This window comes from Filicampus tigris, chromosome 3 (assembly GCF_054856515.1).
Source record: "Filicampus tigris isolate MCC_2025a chromosome 3, RoL_Ftig_1.0, whole genome shotgun sequence".
Classification (NCBI taxonomy): domain Eukaryota; kingdom Metazoa; phylum Chordata; class Actinopteri; order Syngnathiformes; family Syngnathidae; genus Filicampus; species Filicampus tigris.
The window spans coordinates 23,186,206-23,205,170 of NC_141219.1; the positions used below are offsets into that span (position 1 = coordinate 23,186,206).

The following is an 18,965-nucleotide window of genomic DNA, read 5'->3' on the forward strand; positions in this document are numbered from 1 at the left end:
TGTCAACATCCATAAATTACAACAATGATGACCATGCTTTAAAATGGCAGTCATGTCACCTAGTATGCAATTTCTGTGTGACAGTAACTTCCATAGCTGGGCGAACGGTGAAATAACAGCAATGAAGAGAATTTGTTCTTTAAATTAATCATCCAAATAAACGTCGGTCAGTCACGTCCGTCTATCACAACCGCACATGCCAATTACTAGTACAATAGTATCTGACCTCAAGAAAAAGTACACGTACAAGTACAGTATAATAATGTCGAATCAAATAAACCACTAGTGAAGACCACATTAAAACCCCTAGGATCATCTGTGACATTCTATTAAGCTGTATATATAGAACAACCAGTGTAGCTTTTACGGGTGTTATCGGTCATTATATTAAAACAGCACTAGCATCTCTGACAGGCCTTGTCTTGACTTATATTCGTCTCTCTCGCCCCCACTGCTAGCTTAGTGGTTTCCTACGTCACTATTGGATTAGCTAGTTAGCTGCTACTAGTAGCGTTATCGTTTAGTCTCGGCAATACTAGTGCACATTTTAAAACGAGGGCGATGTGATGAAAACACAACGCTATCGTGAACGTCGACGAAATGAAGTGCAGAAGTGCATCGTTGAGGGTGAGTGCATCGTAGTTACATCCTTACCTGCTTACATTAGCGAGCTAGCTGCTATCGGCGGCTGCGACGCCAGCTGCTGGTGACAGACGGCCTGCGTAGCAGATGATGCCCACTCGGTTAAGCAGAGGTGCAGTCGTGTATGAATCGTCCTCTGCCTCTCTCACTGCGGCGTATCATTTAAAGACGTAAGAACAGGCGTCGTCGACCGATACGTAGGCGACGTAGTTAAATGGTTGCCAAGTGCGCGTCCACACCTCCCTGTTGGGTCAGCTTCAACCTGCCTTCACAACATCCTCCTCTTCATCCTCCTCGAGTTCCGCAATCCGCGACCGCCAGGTTGACTTCTTGAACGGAAGCCACAGTAAGCCTCGCGTCACTAGGAGCTCGTCCCCAATCAATATTTAATGTCCTACGTAATGTAGAATTTATATGTAAAATGCTTTCCCCCCATTTTTTAGTACTTACATTCGATCAATTCACTAATTACTGTACTATGAATGAATTTAAGTCAAACAAATTTTAATTTATGACTTAGGGAGGGAATGCTTAATTAATGCTGCGTGTTTAAACTAATGTTAGTTATTGCATTATTTGCAATAAACCAATTTACAATATATACATTTTATATATATATACATATATATACACATATATATATACACACATATATACATATATATGCATACACATATATACATATATATACACATATATGTATATATGTATATATATATATGTATATATATATACATATATATACACATATATACATATATATACACATATATGTATATATGTATATATATATATGTATATATATATACATATATATATATATATATGTATATATATGTGTATATGTATATATATATGTGTATATGTATATATATGTGTGTATATATATATATAAATATATGTGTATAATATAAATATATATATATATAATATAAATATATATATAATATAATATATATAATATATATATAATATATATATAATATATATAATATAATATATATATATAATATATATGTAATATGAATAATATATATATTATATATTTATATCAAACATCTTTTGACAGACAGAACAACCATAACATTACAGATGACATTTTTAAACAGCACAATTTGGAGTCAGTACTTAGGCCAAGCAAACCAGTTTTTGTGAGCACAATTTTGTTTAATTTAGAGTAATCACAGACTAAAACTTGCAGACTACTTTAAATGACAAATACCCAAGACACCAGAAATATGTCAATTATAATCCACTGCCTTAAATCATTTGATTATTTACCGGTAATACAAGTTTTACATATTATCAATTAAATGTAAATACAACCAAGGAATCGAAATGAGCAGTGAATACTTTTACTTTCAAGTGTTGTTAGTTAAGTAGTACGGTACTGCTGTTTTCTTCTCATTTGTTGAAGTTTGTAACACGAACATTCTTCTGCCCCCCCATCCACCCAAGTATTGGACAGATACAATTTAAGACCTTTGTCGTAGTTGGCATGTGAAATACATTATTGTAAATGGTACATTTGATTTATCTAATTTGGCTTTAATTACTTCACCTGCTTGCCAGTGAACCTGAATAAAACATAGCCATCGGTTCTTCCTCATATTTGAAACATCCGTGCTTTTACCACTATGGTAAGCACAAATGTCTGCTATGAAAAAAAGCTACAAACACATTTTGACCATCTGGGAGAGTCATTAAAAAAAATAAAAATAAAAAACGTCATTCAAAAAACATCCGTTAATTGGCTTCATCACCAAGCCAAAGCAGGCATGTCTGTTACAACTAACACAGTGCCTCCTTTACTGCAAGTGTTGCTATATGTTGTGTGAAAAATGAATGTCTTTTTTCTTGAACATTTCCATCTACTCAGATGTATCATCCTTAGCAGGGGCTGTAGCTGAATATTGTAAAAGGCCACAAAAAGTCATTACCACTGTATGAAATATAATCTGAAATGGTTGGTGGCATTTGTTCTTAACTCAGGACCAGACTTTTTCAGACCCTCTGTGAAATGACATAAATATGTCATTGGGAAGAAGGAGTTAAACAGCATTTACAGTAATGTGGAGAATACGAAAAAGACAGTGAAGAGACTGTCAATTAAAACTGTGCAATGAGGTGATCTCTCGCTTGGTTTCCTGAAGCATGTGAAACCCACAGATAATGTACAAACGAACAAATAATGTTTACATTTATAATCTATTATTTATTTTTGCTGCATTTCAATTCTTTACTGGATAAGAGGAAACAAATGCATGCAATTCAGTATCTCATTAAACATTCTCTCCTAACATAATTCCGATTGTTGTTCTCTGCTATTGTTTCACACAGCTAATAAAACATTAAGAGATCTTACCAGTAGGTGTTGACAATGTGTTTGTACACCCGCTTTATTGTATGTGGAATAACATTTCAAATCAAGTCTTAGATCAGTTACGTTCCTCTGTAAGGAAATAAACATCTCTCTCATAATTGATGCGAAAAGTGGTCATTTAATTTTATTCTACGTACGACTTATCTTTTTACATTTATAAGCAGGTTCACACAAAGTAATTTGGGGCAGTAGTGCCACCCATCCAACATATATAAGATCTACCTTTTCCACACCCTTGTTCCCTTGGACGACACCTCTTACTGTACATAGACTACTATTGTTAAGAGTATTTAATTATACAATCTTGTGGATACTTGTGCACTCCACACTTGTCTTATGAAAATAAATACTTTGTGTGCATCAGTATTGATAAAAGGGATCCCTTTGGGCACTCAAGTGATCTAAAAAAAGGATGCTTCTACTTCACATTAGTTTACCTGAGCAACTACACCAACTTTGTTGTCTATTCTGTATGTCCTCAAAATGTACGCAAACATTTTTCATACTTGGATGCAAAAGTATGGCCTAACATCAACGTAAACTGCATCTGAAGGTCATGCCTAACCAAGTTTCCAATTCACCCACGGCAAGACTACTGAATAAATTAAATTGAAAGCATATAGCTAGTCATTCATGACATGAACCAAAAGCAGCTATACGCCAAGAGCATTCAGACTGGAAAAGAATAGAACTACACTCAACCTTTAACACATGTTGAATCAGAAAAATAATTCCAAACCATGAGCTGGCATTTCATGAAGGCAAAATCATGCCAACATACACAAAAAGGAAGAACAGGTTGAAGGGAGAAAAACTCCTTCTGAATACAAACCATTTCAGAGTCGGAGAACCAATTAGGCATTGAGACGCTCCCACAAAAAAAAAGCCAAAACAGCGCAATGCTGGAAGTAGTCCATGACCAGATGAGACAGGTTCAAGACCTTGCCTGGTGCCATGTCTGTCTCAAGATTCAACACGCCAAGGAGTGTGATACTGGGACTGCAGTCATTCAGTGACATCCCAGATTTCAGAGAGCAGTGGGGGAAGCTTCTTGTCCTGAAGACGAAGGGCAAAAACCTGTTCAGAGTGCACGCTGCTCAGTGTACGAAGGCTCACCAGCTTCATCAGCATGCGTGGAAACATCAAGTGATCCTGAGAAAACAAATAAAAAATTTCAATTTTATAAAAAAAAGAAGAAAAAAAATAATCCTGACAACATTTTGACAGTAAAGCCAGCAACTCAACTATTATTTAACTCAGAAAACAGTCTACTGCATTTTTACACAACGGTCATTAACAGAGCTGGGCATCGCCTAACTGCCCGTGGGACCGAAAGGTGTAAAACATAGTTTTATTTTTTCCTTATTTGGCTGCATGTCAGTTGTGCGGTACCTGCGTGTCACGTGGTACCCGTTAAGTCCGTTCTCAAAGCCGTTTGGCTGACTCTGACAGACTGGGATCACGTGGGTCGGCTAAATATGCAGACAGGAACTTTGTGACGGTTAGGCAATGCCCAGCTCTGGTCATTAATAGCACTCTTAAAAACTATTAACATTTGCGGATGAGATATGTCACAGGCCAATTAACAAACCAATAGAGTTTGGTGTAGCTCCAGAGTGGATGCACAATTTTCGGATTTACCACTGTATCAATTCACGTTTTAACCACACTGTAAAGCACTTTAACAATTTACAGGACTGGGATGGCACCACAACTTAGTTGCTACTGTTCAAATGTCACACCAGGAATCCGTTTTTGGGCCCTAATTTCATGCCCAGTGTGAGTCTAGCGCAAAGCGTAATCTAACATGGGTAGATTTTTTTCTCTTTTGGTATTTTCATAGACAGGTGCAAGAGAGTGTTTGTGGCGCTGTGCACCGCTCAACTTCTAGGATGGAACGCAGCCGGCTACCGGCCAATCTAAGCACGTCACCTCATATTCTTAAAAATCAGTGCGGTCAAAGCGCGCACAGTCTTTGACATTGCAGAAACAGAAATGGACTCCCTGGAGTTTGTGCATGACATTGGCGCGTGCAAAGTGTGTTTATACAGGTAGACTGCAAGATCTGCCCTTGCTGATGATGTGTGCGCAGATAACATGGGCAATAGGAGACCGCCTTGCACCCCCAATCGTGCGTTCGTGTGCCCCCCATAGCTGTGCCGTGCGGTTACGGGAGTGCTAGTAGAAGATTTTTTTAAGATAATAATGATAATAATTTGCTCCATGAATTGATGGGATTGTCCTACGCTGTTGCCATATTTATGAATTAAATATGATGACATCCACCACACGTCCTCTACCAAAATCATGTTGCGCCACCACTTAAGAGTCCAAGACCTTCTTTTACCCTGTCTAAACCAAATTGACAGATGCGTCGGCTGCGCGGCTGCTCCGTCCGCTGGAAAAACCAACGAGGCGCAATGCGGTCCCAAACACGGTAAATGACTTGCTTAGGCACAAAAGAAAGAAAAAAAAAAATCAAGATGTATCTATTTTTACACCGAGCGCATGGGCGCCTGTCTATGAAAATAGGTCCCTTAGTGTCCCGTTTTTTTTTTTTCCATTTTAGCCTATTGTCTAGCATCACACTGCGTTTTAGGTCAATATGAACACCATGTTTTGAGTTCCCAAGAGTTCCCGAAATGTATGTTATCAGCAAAATATCTACAATATTTACGAATAATCCACTGGTGTGTTGTGGACAAGTGTTGTGTTACTTTTTAAATGTATTTTTTTAAACACACTTGCTTGTGTGGGTGTAACTTTTTGTTACCCTGGCCATGACCCAATGTGCTTGTTGTGATGACGACAACAAGGTCATGTTGACACACTGTGGGTAACAAGAGAAGAGGTTACATAAACTAGTGAGCACTTACATTTGGTCTCTTTATCGTGATGTAAGAGCGCAAAGCGTCAACATAAGGTTGTTGCAGCCTCTCCACAAGATCATGATCATGCACATTTGGCCGATCTAAAAATGTGTAAGACCACAACAAACATCTTTGAACAAACAGAAAACGACACATTCACAATGTCTGTCAAATAGAAAACACCAATCATTAGTATAAGTTTAAAAACACATCTTCCTTTGACACATTCGTCAATAGTTACAATCTCTGGTCAGGATGAAATCTGACCTGCAGAAAATATGTTGATGGCAATAAGCAGAGCATATTCGGCCTCGTCCAGCTGCAGGTCATTCATTCCTTTTGAAAACTCAAAGATGGGATTAATGAACTCAAACTGAAGGCCTGTTGAGAACACAGGGATATAAAGAAAATAATCAAAATAAGATTTATTTTAAACTTATGAACAGTTATTTATGTATAATGTTACACATGCATGATAAATATTTCTGTAGCGAAGCACCTGTCTGAGCCAAGTGACAAAACAGTGTCTGAGCCAAGTGACAAAACAGTCTCTTAAATGTGACAAAATGGCCGCCCACTGAGATGGCTGAGAACTGGGGGGGGGATTTTGCTGCTTAACTCATATTCCACTAATGCAGTATTAATCAGAATACCATGTTTAGACTAGTGAATGTCGCATATAACATATCATTGCAAAGAATTTTTGGGCATTGACTCCCCCTTGAACAGAGTAGTAGTTTCATATTGCTATTTGCACCCCATTACATTACAAACTGTGTATGAGGGGGGAAAATCATGGACATAAAGACTAGTAATAATTTATCACATGTTATCCATAACCACCCATTCAAAAGTACCTGCTTTTGCGAAATCCTCCTTATTATAGCTAAAATCCTTCAGAAACGTAATGCTGTCAATGGCAGGGTTGTATCGACGAGATGTCTCCAGCAGCATAATCTGATAAAGACAAACATCATTGTTAAATTCATACTGTAATGAACACATACACACAAAGACAATGCATTGTGAATAACTATGATTTCACAGAATTACTGATCCGGGCAATTCTCCTATAAAAGTCTACATATGTTATGAATTGTAATGTGTTTCATTCACAACCCCTAAGCACTATGTGGTTGAGGAAGCAGCAAATGATTGTAACTGTGCATGAGACACAGAAATTTAAAATAATTCCTTTTTGCCAAGGCAAAACAGACGTTTCATAAATTGGAACTACACCAACAGCATTTAAATTAGAGACATGACAAACTTCTATGGTTGACGTCTTCAACAGAGCAATCTGGTCCTCTCTTGTGAGCTCTAAAAATCCAGGGAGCTGCTTTGCAAAATCCACGATCTCCTGGACCGACATGATCGCCAGCTCAGTGAAGTGGGCGAAACGCTGTTGACGCACTTCTCGATTCTGTAGATCCTGATTCTGTGGCCATGGCTGTGATAGTTTTTAAACACACACAAAAACAGTCAACATGCTTAGTCATATGCACACCCACGCGCTTACAGTGCACCCTGCATACTCGTGGTTCGGGATCTGCGGCTTCGTCAATTTCTTTTGTCCCAATTTTTTTTAACACTGAAAAAAACTAATAATGCATGTCAATGAGTGGCAATCTCCCGTGAATAGCGAGGTCTACTGTATATTGTTTCTTCAGCATGACATTTGACATCCCACTTATAGTGATAATTTTGGTTTGACAGCAACACCGTGATGATCAGAGTATGACGTTTCCAATTCTATTAATCAACTGCTTCACTATTACATGACATACACATAGTACTGTATGTACATCATGATGCAGAGGAAGAAAAGCCATTGTGTGTGCTACTCATTCAGGGGCTATTTTTCCTTAGACACACACACATTTTAAACATTTTTTCTTTTAAGCCTTACTCAGAATTTGCCAGAAGTGTGGACTAGCAGGTGTCGCAACATTTGGTAGCCCACAGCATGCCTGATGTCCTCGAGGCATGGAAAAATGATCCATAATAATAAAGCAGAGCTGCCAACTGATAGAAATTCACTAATAACAATTTGTCCGAATTTACATTTTTTTGCCAAGAATTTTACTGCCGAACAGTTATTGCAGTGTATGATGGCATGGGATAAAAATAATTATGCGTACTGTTCAATTGCACAACATAATCATTGATAAATTGTCTTTTCTCAGTGTGAAAAGCAGCAAACTGTATTGTCTTGTCAAGACTGTGATCCTCAGTTTTGCTATTAACTGTGTTCTAATGAGGCAAAATGCTAATTTGGATTCACAAAATGGGATGTGAAACCACTTATTTTGAGCCTTGTAATTAGCTTTTATCAACTGTTTTCAACCAATCAACCAAGTGTCGCTCAAGCATCAACCACTGTTTTGCTGATGCACATAGAAACATGTGCGGTGGGATGTGAGTAAAGCTTAAGGATACGAAGGACCTTAAGAACAATAAAATACTGTACTGAGATATCAACTTACTGTCACTCTTGGTCGATCAAGAAAGGATCTCTTGTTGCATTGCTTCTGCATGGCCACCAGCTTCTCAATCATTTCTTGTTGCTGTGGATCCAGTGATGCTACTTCCTGTGAAGGAGTGGGAGTGACCACTGTGGACGAGCGGGCTGTTTCCTCATCGTGCTGCTTCTTCATCTTCTTTAGGCGGATTTGCTCTTCAGAAAGCACACCTATGTGCCAAAATGGACAGCGTTTGCAACTAATGCAAAGTCAAAAAGCTGATAATTACCATACTACATTTCTAGTATAAACAACCTAGTGAAATTTCAGATTGATTTGGCTGGCAAACACTCACACTGCTCTAGCATGCCTGCCTCGCGACACTTGCGCAGGCGGCACTGCTGGCACTTGCGTCGCATGTACATGTCCATTTCACACCGTTGATTGTTCTTGCAAGAGTACTGGGCACTTTTAATGACACTACGTCGAAAAAAGCCCTTGCAGCCCTCACAGCTAAGTACATTGTAGTGGAATCCAGAGGCCTTGTCACCGCATACACTGCACACCTCATTTCCCAGCATCTTCGGGGCAGGACCCTTCTTTCGCTTCACTGGCTGACCATCTATACAATATATTATGTAAAATAAAGGGGGAAAGGCAGTTAAGAGTCATTTTAACAAACAAAGCAACAACTTAGGGTGAAACTGAAAATTACAGAAAAGGAAAAAAAAACCTCAATCCTCTTTTTATGCCCAACTGACAATAGTCGTACCAAAAGGAACACCACAGAGCTGTGACGTCTTACTCACAAAGCTAAACACTTGATTGGACATACCAACAGTGTCACAAAAAAGGGTAGGGAAGAAACAAATATTGGCCGTTAGAGACTCTTCCAAGACAACATATTATTATATTATGTATAAACAACGAGTGAAAGTTTATGAACGTTTCAAATTAGAGGCGGATCGGCCTATGACGGACGACGGAATGGTACCCACGCTGCAGACGGACGACGAATAACGGACACTCCATTTTTAGTAAAATACCCAGCTCTGTGTATTAGTGATAACGCAATATTAAGATTGCCACGCTATATCGTTGTTGTGCGAATATGTTAATAGCAACAAATCTGTTTAAAAGCACACGTTCTTCTCTATTTGTGCAGTTCCTGCACCCTCAGGTGGTTCGATTATTAGTGCAGTTTAATTTGACGCGACCTATGTTTAAGACCCATGCTAATCGCCAAAAGGAGCGCATGACTGGCCAAGCCTATTTCTTTGTGAATGCTGTTATGTACAAAAGCAAAATATTGTGATGCCTTTTTTTTTAATGAGCTGTTCTGTTTTGTTTTTTTTTCATCTGGAGCTTTTATACAGTATCATGAGCTTTTTATATATTGCCAACCTCCCAACAATATCGTATATATAAATATGCACGTTTTACTTTTTTTTTTTTTTAATCCAGCTACATCGTGATGCTGCGTGACTTCAATGTGTGTGTGAATGTGTAGGTGTGTCACTTCAAAGCCAGGAATGTATTTGTATTTTACAGAGTTGCGTTGGCATGGAGCAACCATGAAGAGGGCACATACTTGAGACAAAATCCTACATCACAACAGCACCAAATTTAATTCCAAGCATTCTGCAAGCCTTTTGCCTTGTATGGGCTATTGCATTCAATTCACAAACCGCACAGATGTCACATTTAAAACAGGACACTGACTCATTTAAACAATTTATGAATAAACCATGGGGGGGGGGGGGGGGGATTAAGAAGTATGGGCACCTGTAAAGTGGAAATCAACCCAAACACATTTTTTTAACAATATGTTCCAAGCAGGCCCACTACTTGAAACATGGCATTCTGATTAATATTGCATTTGTGGAATATGAGTTAAAGCAGCAAAATCCACCTCTTTTTAGCCATCTCAGGGGGCGGCCATTTTGTCACTTCACCCCCACAGATGGCTAAAAACGGCTGGATTAACTCTTAATCCACAAATGCAATATTTATCAGAATGCCTTGTTTCAACTAGTGGGCTTGCATAGAACATATTCTTGAAAAATATATGTTTGGGTGACTTCCCCTTTAAAGCATCTGTATGAAACAAAGATAAGTCTTCTATGAAACATTACCAATTTCACAGTGACAAGCAACTAGACTACCGTTTTACAGTACTAATGCAGGTTGGCTATTCAATTTTTAAAAATATATTGAAAAGTGTCTGAATTCAAATTAATGTACTACAATACAAAATAATCAAACTTGACTAAAGATTGTCGGCACAAATAAAATCCGTATTGGGAAACTACTTTTCATGCGTTGTGTTTCACCTGTGCCGGTGGATGTGTCGCCCACATCGGGCTTGCTGTCACCCAGCTCAACAGGGAAAGGGCTGCTCATCCCAGCGGGAGCAGGGCCATTATGAGGTGGGGCAGGAAGGTCATCTGGCTGGGACAGGTCACCAAGTGATAGCAGGCTTTCATGCTTCATTGTGACTCTGCCATTGCTCTCCTCCACCATGCAATGAAGTTGCAGCTCCGCAGCCCCGTCAAAAACTTTACTCTCATCTGACCAGTGGGACAAAACTGTCACTAATTTTCACATCAATAATCCATTTTTATGTTTGAGCCTGTCAATTTTTGAAAGATGGAAGCATGTCATAGTATATGTAGAGCAGGGGTCACCATTTGGTGCCCAGTGCTAAAAAAAAAAAAAGCTCACCAGTGGTAAGATAGGACATTGTTATTTGCTAGGCATGTTTTAGTAGTGATCATTTAAAAATGTGACCACTGGCAGAGATTTATGAAAATAGTGTTGTGTATTACAGTGTATTTTTCTGTGTCCTAATTATTGTGAGAAATCATTAACAGGATCGGTGTCTGTCTTCACGAAGATGAATATCAATACCGTATTAACAACATATACTATTAAGTCAAGTTCAAATTTATTTATTTAGCCCTTAATCATGAAGAATCTCAAAGGGAATCACAAGCCCACAGATGAAAACTATTAACGCTAACGACATCCACTGGGATTAATGTCACACGGCGTTAAAGGCAATTTGAGCAAATTTGTTATTTCATAAATATGTATCAAATTAGTAGCTCTTCGCACTAATCAGTAGTCAAGAAGCAGCTCTTACTTTCAAAAAGGCTGGTGACCCCTGATGTAGAATATAAATCCGATACAATAATATAGTGTACAGCTTTATTTATATAGTTCTTTCACAATGTAGTAGTTATATTAGGTTTATTATGTTTATGTATTACAAAAGACCAGGATGCTACTTTATCTTAGACAAATACTTATGGACAAACATCTTACCATGACCAACATCTGGGATATCAGTCACAGGCAGTGTTGACATCTTCTGAACAGCTGGTTGTCATAACGAAATCTATGTACCTGTGCAAAATAAAAATAAAAAAAAGGGAGGGAATCAAGACTCATTAATGACGGTTGTACAATGTAGTGTGTTAGTTGCTCATGGGATTACGTACTCTAAGTAAAATGTTAACTGTCTTTATAAAACCAAACAGAAAAGAAAAAAGTGTAGTAGGAAAGCGATGCCGCATGCATCTTCATGATTAACGATTTTGTCAATAATATGACATTTGTCCAGCCTAAAAATTGTAACAGCATGGTTATGCTGTGTCTTGACCACTGCTGGCAAGTTACTTCCGAACTGAAACGCATGATATATTACTAGCTACCGTCCTTTGAAGGTAAGCACGACTGTGTCACAGAAAAAGTGATACACTCATGCAATATAGTCACACGTCAGGGCGCCAGACCGTGCATAAAATGGTGCCATTTGCCCCTAAAATTTGAGGCAGTTAGTACAAGCAAACTTTCCATTTACTTGCCCTTTTGCAACCAATAAATGTGTTTAACATTTTGGGGTGTTATTCTTGAATATTTTTTGTTGCTGACAAACCCAGCCCAATTGTTGGCAAAAACACACAAATGGATTAATGAAAAATGTTTTAGAAATAACAACTTATCTGTGCTGCCTGGTACCAAATGGCAGCGGTGGTTGGGAACCACTGCTCTAAACCACAACCCTTAAATAGCCTTTGACCAAGATTACAAAAAAGCACGTAGAAGAGCAGAAGTGAAAGTTTGTCATGTGCCACATATAGATGGAGTCAGGAAACTCTTTCAGGAGACCCAGACATGATCTTTGCTGTTCTGAACCAAATTTAAAAGAAACTGGGGTTGAATTATTTCAAAAAAAGAAATTGTAAGCGTGCTTAAATGTTACTAAGAATTACAGTACAAACTGTCGTTATGGCATGTGCACAATTGGCTCAGATTAAGTAAATTAGGTGGAAAATCACCTGGAAAATCCCATTGAAAGCTCAGATCATTTTAATTGGTCTCACTTGTAAAAATTACGCTAATAAGGCAGTTAGTTTTTAACATGGAAACCAATCTCTAAATAAGATTACAATAATAATTCAGTCATAGCAACATTAATGAGCAGATTATCTGGAGTAATGATTTTTTTTTTTTTCCTGAATTAAAATCCATACGCAAGAGTGATGTTATCTATGACATCCCAAAATAATTTGCAACGAACATTAACTGTTAATATCAAATATGTCCTGCTGGATTTCACTCCAAGACTTCACAAAAGCCCAAGGCAATTCCAAGGCAACAGCCAAATCCTTTTTTGTCATTTGTACTCACAAAGCTAAACAAACCCTTATAAGCAATGGGTCATGTTCAAATTTGACACAGGACATTTACGGCAGTCATTATTTTGTGCATAGCATCAATACCTAGACTTTTTTTCCCCCCATTTTCTATATACATGCACATTAAACATGGCAACGCAATTGACTAGTCACGCCAGCAAGCAGAATACCTTTTCACCCATTACTAAATCCAAGTATTCAAACTGTTCTGTGAACCTCTCTGTCCATAAATCATTCAAGTGAACCATTTTGGCAAAACTGTAAAACTATCAAGAGTCTGGCGAAACATCAAACCGTTTGTTGCATACTAAAAGTAGATAAGAGTGTACACTCGAAAGCGTGACATTTTGACAGGACACCTTTTGCTTATATTAGCCAGCTAAAATGACTCTAAACTGACCTTACCTCTGATGCTGGTATCTTATTTATCACCTAATGCATGCAAGTCCATCATGGTCTCACGCTGTCGATATCATTGTGCCAGTGGAGAGAGGACTTGCTTGACTGGTGAGGCTCGAAGGTGCCTATACTCTGTGACTTATTGGGCCCAGGTTTTCTGACTTGATAAGAGAAGAAGGGGAGAAGATGAGTTCCTTCCTACAAAGCTCTGTGGGAGACAAGAGGGAAAACAGGGTAAAAGAAAGGGGAGGGGACACAAGAGGTCACTATTGGTCACTTGCATGGCTCTTCAATCCCCAGCAGTGCTGCAGTCCTTTTTCCTGCTGGAGCAGTGTGTTTTACAAAGACACGCAACATAGCAGACAGCAAACGATGAGCACCCCCTCACCCGTAAATGTGTTACACCAACACATGAAAACAAAGCTCACCTGCCTGACATCCGGTTCGCTCATAAAATGTCTGACAATGTTAACTCTCACAACAACCAACCACCTCATTTGGATGTGAGACATTTTAAAATGTTTTTAGTTTATGCACAATAACTATGTGAACCAGTATGTTAAGTTTATTGGAAAAGGAAAAAAAACAAACAAACACTGTTTTTGCTTATAAAACCTTTCTACGGCCTGTGACCTCATGTCATCCCCACCCTGATTTTCTGTTCAAGTCCAATGTCCGTTGCATCTTATCGGTCAGTCACCTTTTGTTTTCACAGAGTGCTGGGAAATAAACATTTAAAACAAACTAATTAAACAAAAGGCTGGTTGTATTACATGTCAAATGTGACAATTGTGGCTAATTGCTATGTGTAGGGACACAGGACTCATGGTATCTACTGCAGTCACTACAACCATAAAAAAACGATTTTAGTTTCAAATATTGGAGCAATATATCCAATCCACTTGTGTTCATTGGCAGTTGTTTTAGGGGGAAACTGCCATGTCATTTGAGCACTTCATTGAATCAACTGCAAATATTTAACTCATGTCAAAACTTAACACTTTTAACCAACAGTTGAGATGAAGTAATATTATCACAATTGTCAGAGATTTCTGCATTTTCTGAACATCACAATAATCCATGTCAAAATGTCAGAGGCATTTTCAGTAGGTTATTGTCTCATCTATAGGTGAATTGAAGCATACAGTGACTAAACAACCAAGAAAAACTGCATATCCTTTCAGTCTTTCAGCATTGTTAACTACTAGCTTTTAAAGTACATACTGCTGAATCTCAAAAATTAAATTCAAACAGACACACAGTATTGCTTTTCTTTTTATGGTTTCAGGTGTCACACCCTTCGATGAAGCAAAAGTGGACAACCATACTCAGCAACATCTTGGTGTGAAAGCAAAGATTCAGGGCTTTCACAAGGAGGGGTTGTCTATAAGAGAATCAAAGTTCCCACAAACACACCTAGAAGAAGAAGTACATTACTGTTACACACCCTTTCACACACTCCAAAATGTTTTCACTTCTCTCAACAGGAGCCAGGGCCTGAGTAACAAAAAAAATCAATAACTTTTCATATTTTTGGATGATAACTCACTAACTAAAAGGAATAAATATATCAGTTTTAGGGAATCATAACATGCCTCGAGTGACAAACCAGTACACAATTAGGCACAAATTATAATTTATCACTGACATAGGGCCAAAATCTAATAAGTGATTTTTGGTGAATTTCATATTTTTCGAAAATCTATACTCTTGGTCAGTGTACAAGTGTGAGTGTTATTTTTACACATCACTGACCAATCTAAAGTGTCAAAAATGGCTTGCTCTCTTTCACGATGCAATGCTAATGGTTGAACAAATTTGCCTCTCAATCAATTGGACACCAGAGTGAATTGAAATTGAACTACATATACATACATACATACATACATACATACATACATACATACATACATACATACATACACACATATATATACATATGTATATCTATATCTATATGTATACGTATATATGCATATATACATATATATATGTATATATACATATATATATGTATATATACATATATATATGCATATATATATATATACATATATATATATACATATACATATATATATGTATATATGCATATATATATATATATACATACATATATGTATATACATATATATGTATATATACATATATATATATACATATACATATATATATGTATATATGCATATATATATATATATATACATATACATATGTATATATGCATCTATATATATATATACATATATATATGCATATACACATATATACATACATATATATATACATATATATATGTATATATGCATATATACATATATATATACACACATACATATATACATATATATGCATATACACATATATACATACATATATATATACACACATACATATATACATATATATGCATATACACATATATACATACATATATATGCATATACACATATATACATACATATATATATACACACATACATATATATATACACACACATACATATATATATACACACATACATATATATATATACACACATATATATATATATATATATATATATATGTAATTCAATTTGAATTCACTCTGGTCTCCAATTGATTGAGATTGAGATATATATATATATATATATATATATATATAGCTATATAGCTATATAGAGATATAGATATAGATAGATATGCATGGATGGAGTGGGTACGTCATTGTAGCCATTTGCCAAAAATCTAAAAAATTTTAATTTTATTTTAATTCTCATTAATGTACACTCAGCACTCTATCTTGACAGAAAAAAACAAAAAGGGAGACATTTTTGCAAATTTGTGAAAAAAAAACCCTGAAATATCATATAGTCATAAGTATTCAGACCCTTTGCAAAAAAAAAAAAACTTAATATCTAAGTTAACTCACATGCTGTCCAGTTCTTCTGATCTTCCTTGAGATGGTTCTGCTCCTTTATTGGCGTCCAGCCGTGCTTAATTAAACTGATTGGACTTGGCACACACCTGTGGGAGACAGATATTGTGGCAAGACACAGATCTGGCCAAGGTTACAAAAGAATTTCTGCAGCACTCAAGGTTCCTAAGAGCACGGTGGCCTCCATAAACCTCAAATGGAAGAAGTTTGGGAAGACCCCAAGTCTTCCTCGACCTGGCTGTCCTGCCAAACTGAGCAATCGTGGGAGAAGAGCCTTTGTGAGAGAGGTAAAGAAGAACCCAAAGATCACTGTGGCTGAGCTCCAGAGATGCTGTAGGGAGATGGGAGAAAGTTACACAAAGTCAACTATCACTGCAGCCCTCCACCGGTCGAGGCTGTATGGCAGAGTAGCCCAACAGAAGCCTCGCCAGCATTGAGTTTGCCGAAAAACACATGAATAACTCCCAGACTATGAGAAATAAGATATTGTGGTCTAATGAGACCAAGATTGAACTTTTTGGTGTTAATTCTAAGCGGTATGTGGAGGCAGTCACTGCTCATCACCAGCCCTACAGTGAAACATGGTGGTGGGAGCATCATGTTTTTCAGCTGCAGGGACGGGACGACTGGTTGCAATTGAAGGAAAGATGAATGCGGCCGTGTACAGAGAGATCCTGGAGGAAAACCTCTTCCAGAGTGCTCAGGACCTCAAACTGGGCCCAAGGTTCATCTTTCAAAAAGACCCGAAGCTCACAGCTAAAAAACAAAGGAGTGGCTTCAGAAAAGCTCTGTGACCGTTCTTGACTGGCCCAACCAGAGCCCTAACATAAATCCGATTGAGCATCTCTGGAGATACCTGAAAATGGCTGGGAAATTAAATGAACTTTTTTGATTTGGGCAAATGGCTGCAATGACACAGAGAGTGAATTTTTTCATCTATATCACAAAATACCGGTATACTACACGAGATCCCTCGGTAATATTCTTGACAAATGTTAAAAATATGGACATTCAGACAAATTGTTCTTGAAGTGAATTCAATAGGTTGGCATGTCTTTTTTTTTTTTTTTTTTTACAATGGAGTAATTACATCAAGTTTAGGAGAAAATAATACAGAAAATATTTTCCGTTGCCGTCAAACCTTTGCTTCCATATTATTCAACTCAGCAGGTGCACTTCTTTTATAGCGCAAACGCATTCAAACTTACAGACCAAAGTTCTGTTTCTACAACTATAGACAAGACTGTCGCTGAATTATACTGTAGTTATAAATTCAAGTTGATTTAACAGGCAGCCTCTTAAATAATTTACTTTTATTATTACTGTTTTGTTTGGAACATTACCGTTTTTCGCAACTGCGCAGAGAGCCGTGCAGAATAAGCAGGCCTTAACAGGTAAACACAGTAGTGTGTTGACAAAACTCCGAATAAGTTATACGTGCTTTGGTTGCTCGACAGTTATATAACATGCCTATAGAACGTCTCAATCTTAGTACGACCACGTTGACAACTATCGAAGTTAACCAGAAGTTGAGCATCATGAAAATAAACAAAAACACGGCTAGGCTATTGCGTTAGCTTTCCATTAGAGCAAACACATGCTGACAAATAATAATAATAACAATAATAATAATGACAGTCAAAGACGCTAACGAATTGTGACACGGGTCTTAAAATGCTCGATAATTAGTCTGAATGGGATACACAACACGAGCGAGATTAGTTTGGTGGGTAATCTAAACAAAGCCCCCTTCTGTACGTTAGCAACCCGCAATCTAAAGAAATTCTCTTGTAACACCTTCAACTTAGCTAACTTCGTGCTCCCTATGGCCACAGAGGAGGAAACCACGATTAAAACGGAAATTTGGAAACTTGCCTGATAGTTTGCGAGTCTGTTGCCTCTTTTACTGAGGTTACACCGGGCGTTTGTGTCTACTGACAGCGGTTTTGACAACCGAAGCTAGCCAGTTAACATGCTAGCTAACATCGTAGTTGCATCATATGATGCAGAGGCCCACAGTCGACACAGGAAGTGAAGAATACTCATTCATATAGTCAATGACTAAAACAACATAGCAACACATGACTTCAAATTGCTCAAGACCTGTTCGTATGAAAACAGCTTTAATCTGAAAACATTTGAATATCGTGGAAACCGTAATTTATTAATTTAGTTGAATTAAAAAAGTGAAACCTGTATAGCTCATACAAAGCACCAAAAACATTAGAAATTTCTAATACAATGATGATTATAGTAGAGCTATAACGTAACCTACTATCCACCATCTTAAAGGAACAGACCGGTCAAAATTCCAGCATTCGATTAGTCGGTGCATGTGATATAATGAAAAAAGGTTAAGCCAATTAAGTATCAAAACAATGACATCCCCTGTATACCTTGTAGCCATATTGGACATTATATATATTTTTTTAATAGTTAATGCTATTCTGAAAAGCCATATTGGTCATTTTGAACCGCTTCATGTAATTCCTTTGACATATGATGTGCTGTACACTATACTGTTCATATCGGACTTGTTTACCGGTCTATTGTGCAATAAAAATGCCAGATGGTGTCGTCAATTCC

At 37.5% G+C, this 18,965-nt stretch overlaps 2 protein-coding genes across 36 annotated transcripts in view; both read right to left on the reverse strand.

Annotated features, from left to right (window-relative positions):
- The window catches only part of madd (MAP-kinase activating death domain), a 44,260-nt gene extending 43,271 nt beyond the window's left edge, over positions 1-989 (reverse strand). For 23 of the 31 annotated variants that reach the window (XM_086026981.1, XM_086026975.1, XM_086026978.1 and 20 more), the window contains exon 1: positions 655-984. The gene's annotated coding sequence lies outside the window, so the exon portion shown is untranslated. Of the gene's footprint in view, positions 1-654 lie in introns of all 31 variants that reach the window. The other 8 variants (XM_086026980.1, XM_086026977.1, XM_086026976.1 and 5 more) reach the window with 3 other exon arrangements.
- A 1,847-nt stretch (positions 990-2,836) lies between these two features.
- Positions 2,837-18,419, reverse strand: nr1h3 (nuclear receptor subfamily 1, group H, member 3). 5 transcript variants are annotated; one of them, XM_086025664.1, is made up of 13 exons: positions 18,255-18,419; positions 16,571-16,710; positions 16,374-16,468; positions 13,466-13,667; positions 11,685-11,765; positions 10,691-10,927; positions 8,713-8,979; positions 8,382-8,587; positions 7,166-7,345; positions 6,753-6,852; positions 6,163-6,276; positions 5,902-5,996; positions 2,837-4,177 (listed from the first exon to the last, which is right to left on the reverse strand). In XM_086025664.1, exons 5-13 carry the CDS (start codon positions 11,725-11,727, stop codon positions 4,031-4,033), a joined length of 1,389 nt encoding a protein of 462 aa, XP_085881790.1. In that variant the 5' UTR covers positions 11,728-11,765; positions 13,466-13,667; positions 16,374-16,468; positions 16,571-16,710; positions 18,255-18,419; the 3' UTR covers positions 2,837-4,030. The 5 variants fall into 5 exon arrangements, with proteins under 5 accessions (XP_085881790.1, XP_085881792.1, XP_085881789.1 ...); XM_086025666.1 differs by having other exon boundaries at positions 13,466-13,620; positions 16,374-16,710; XM_086025663.1 differs by having other exon boundaries at positions 16,374-16,710.
- Positions 18,420-18,965: the final 546 nt, after the last annotated feature.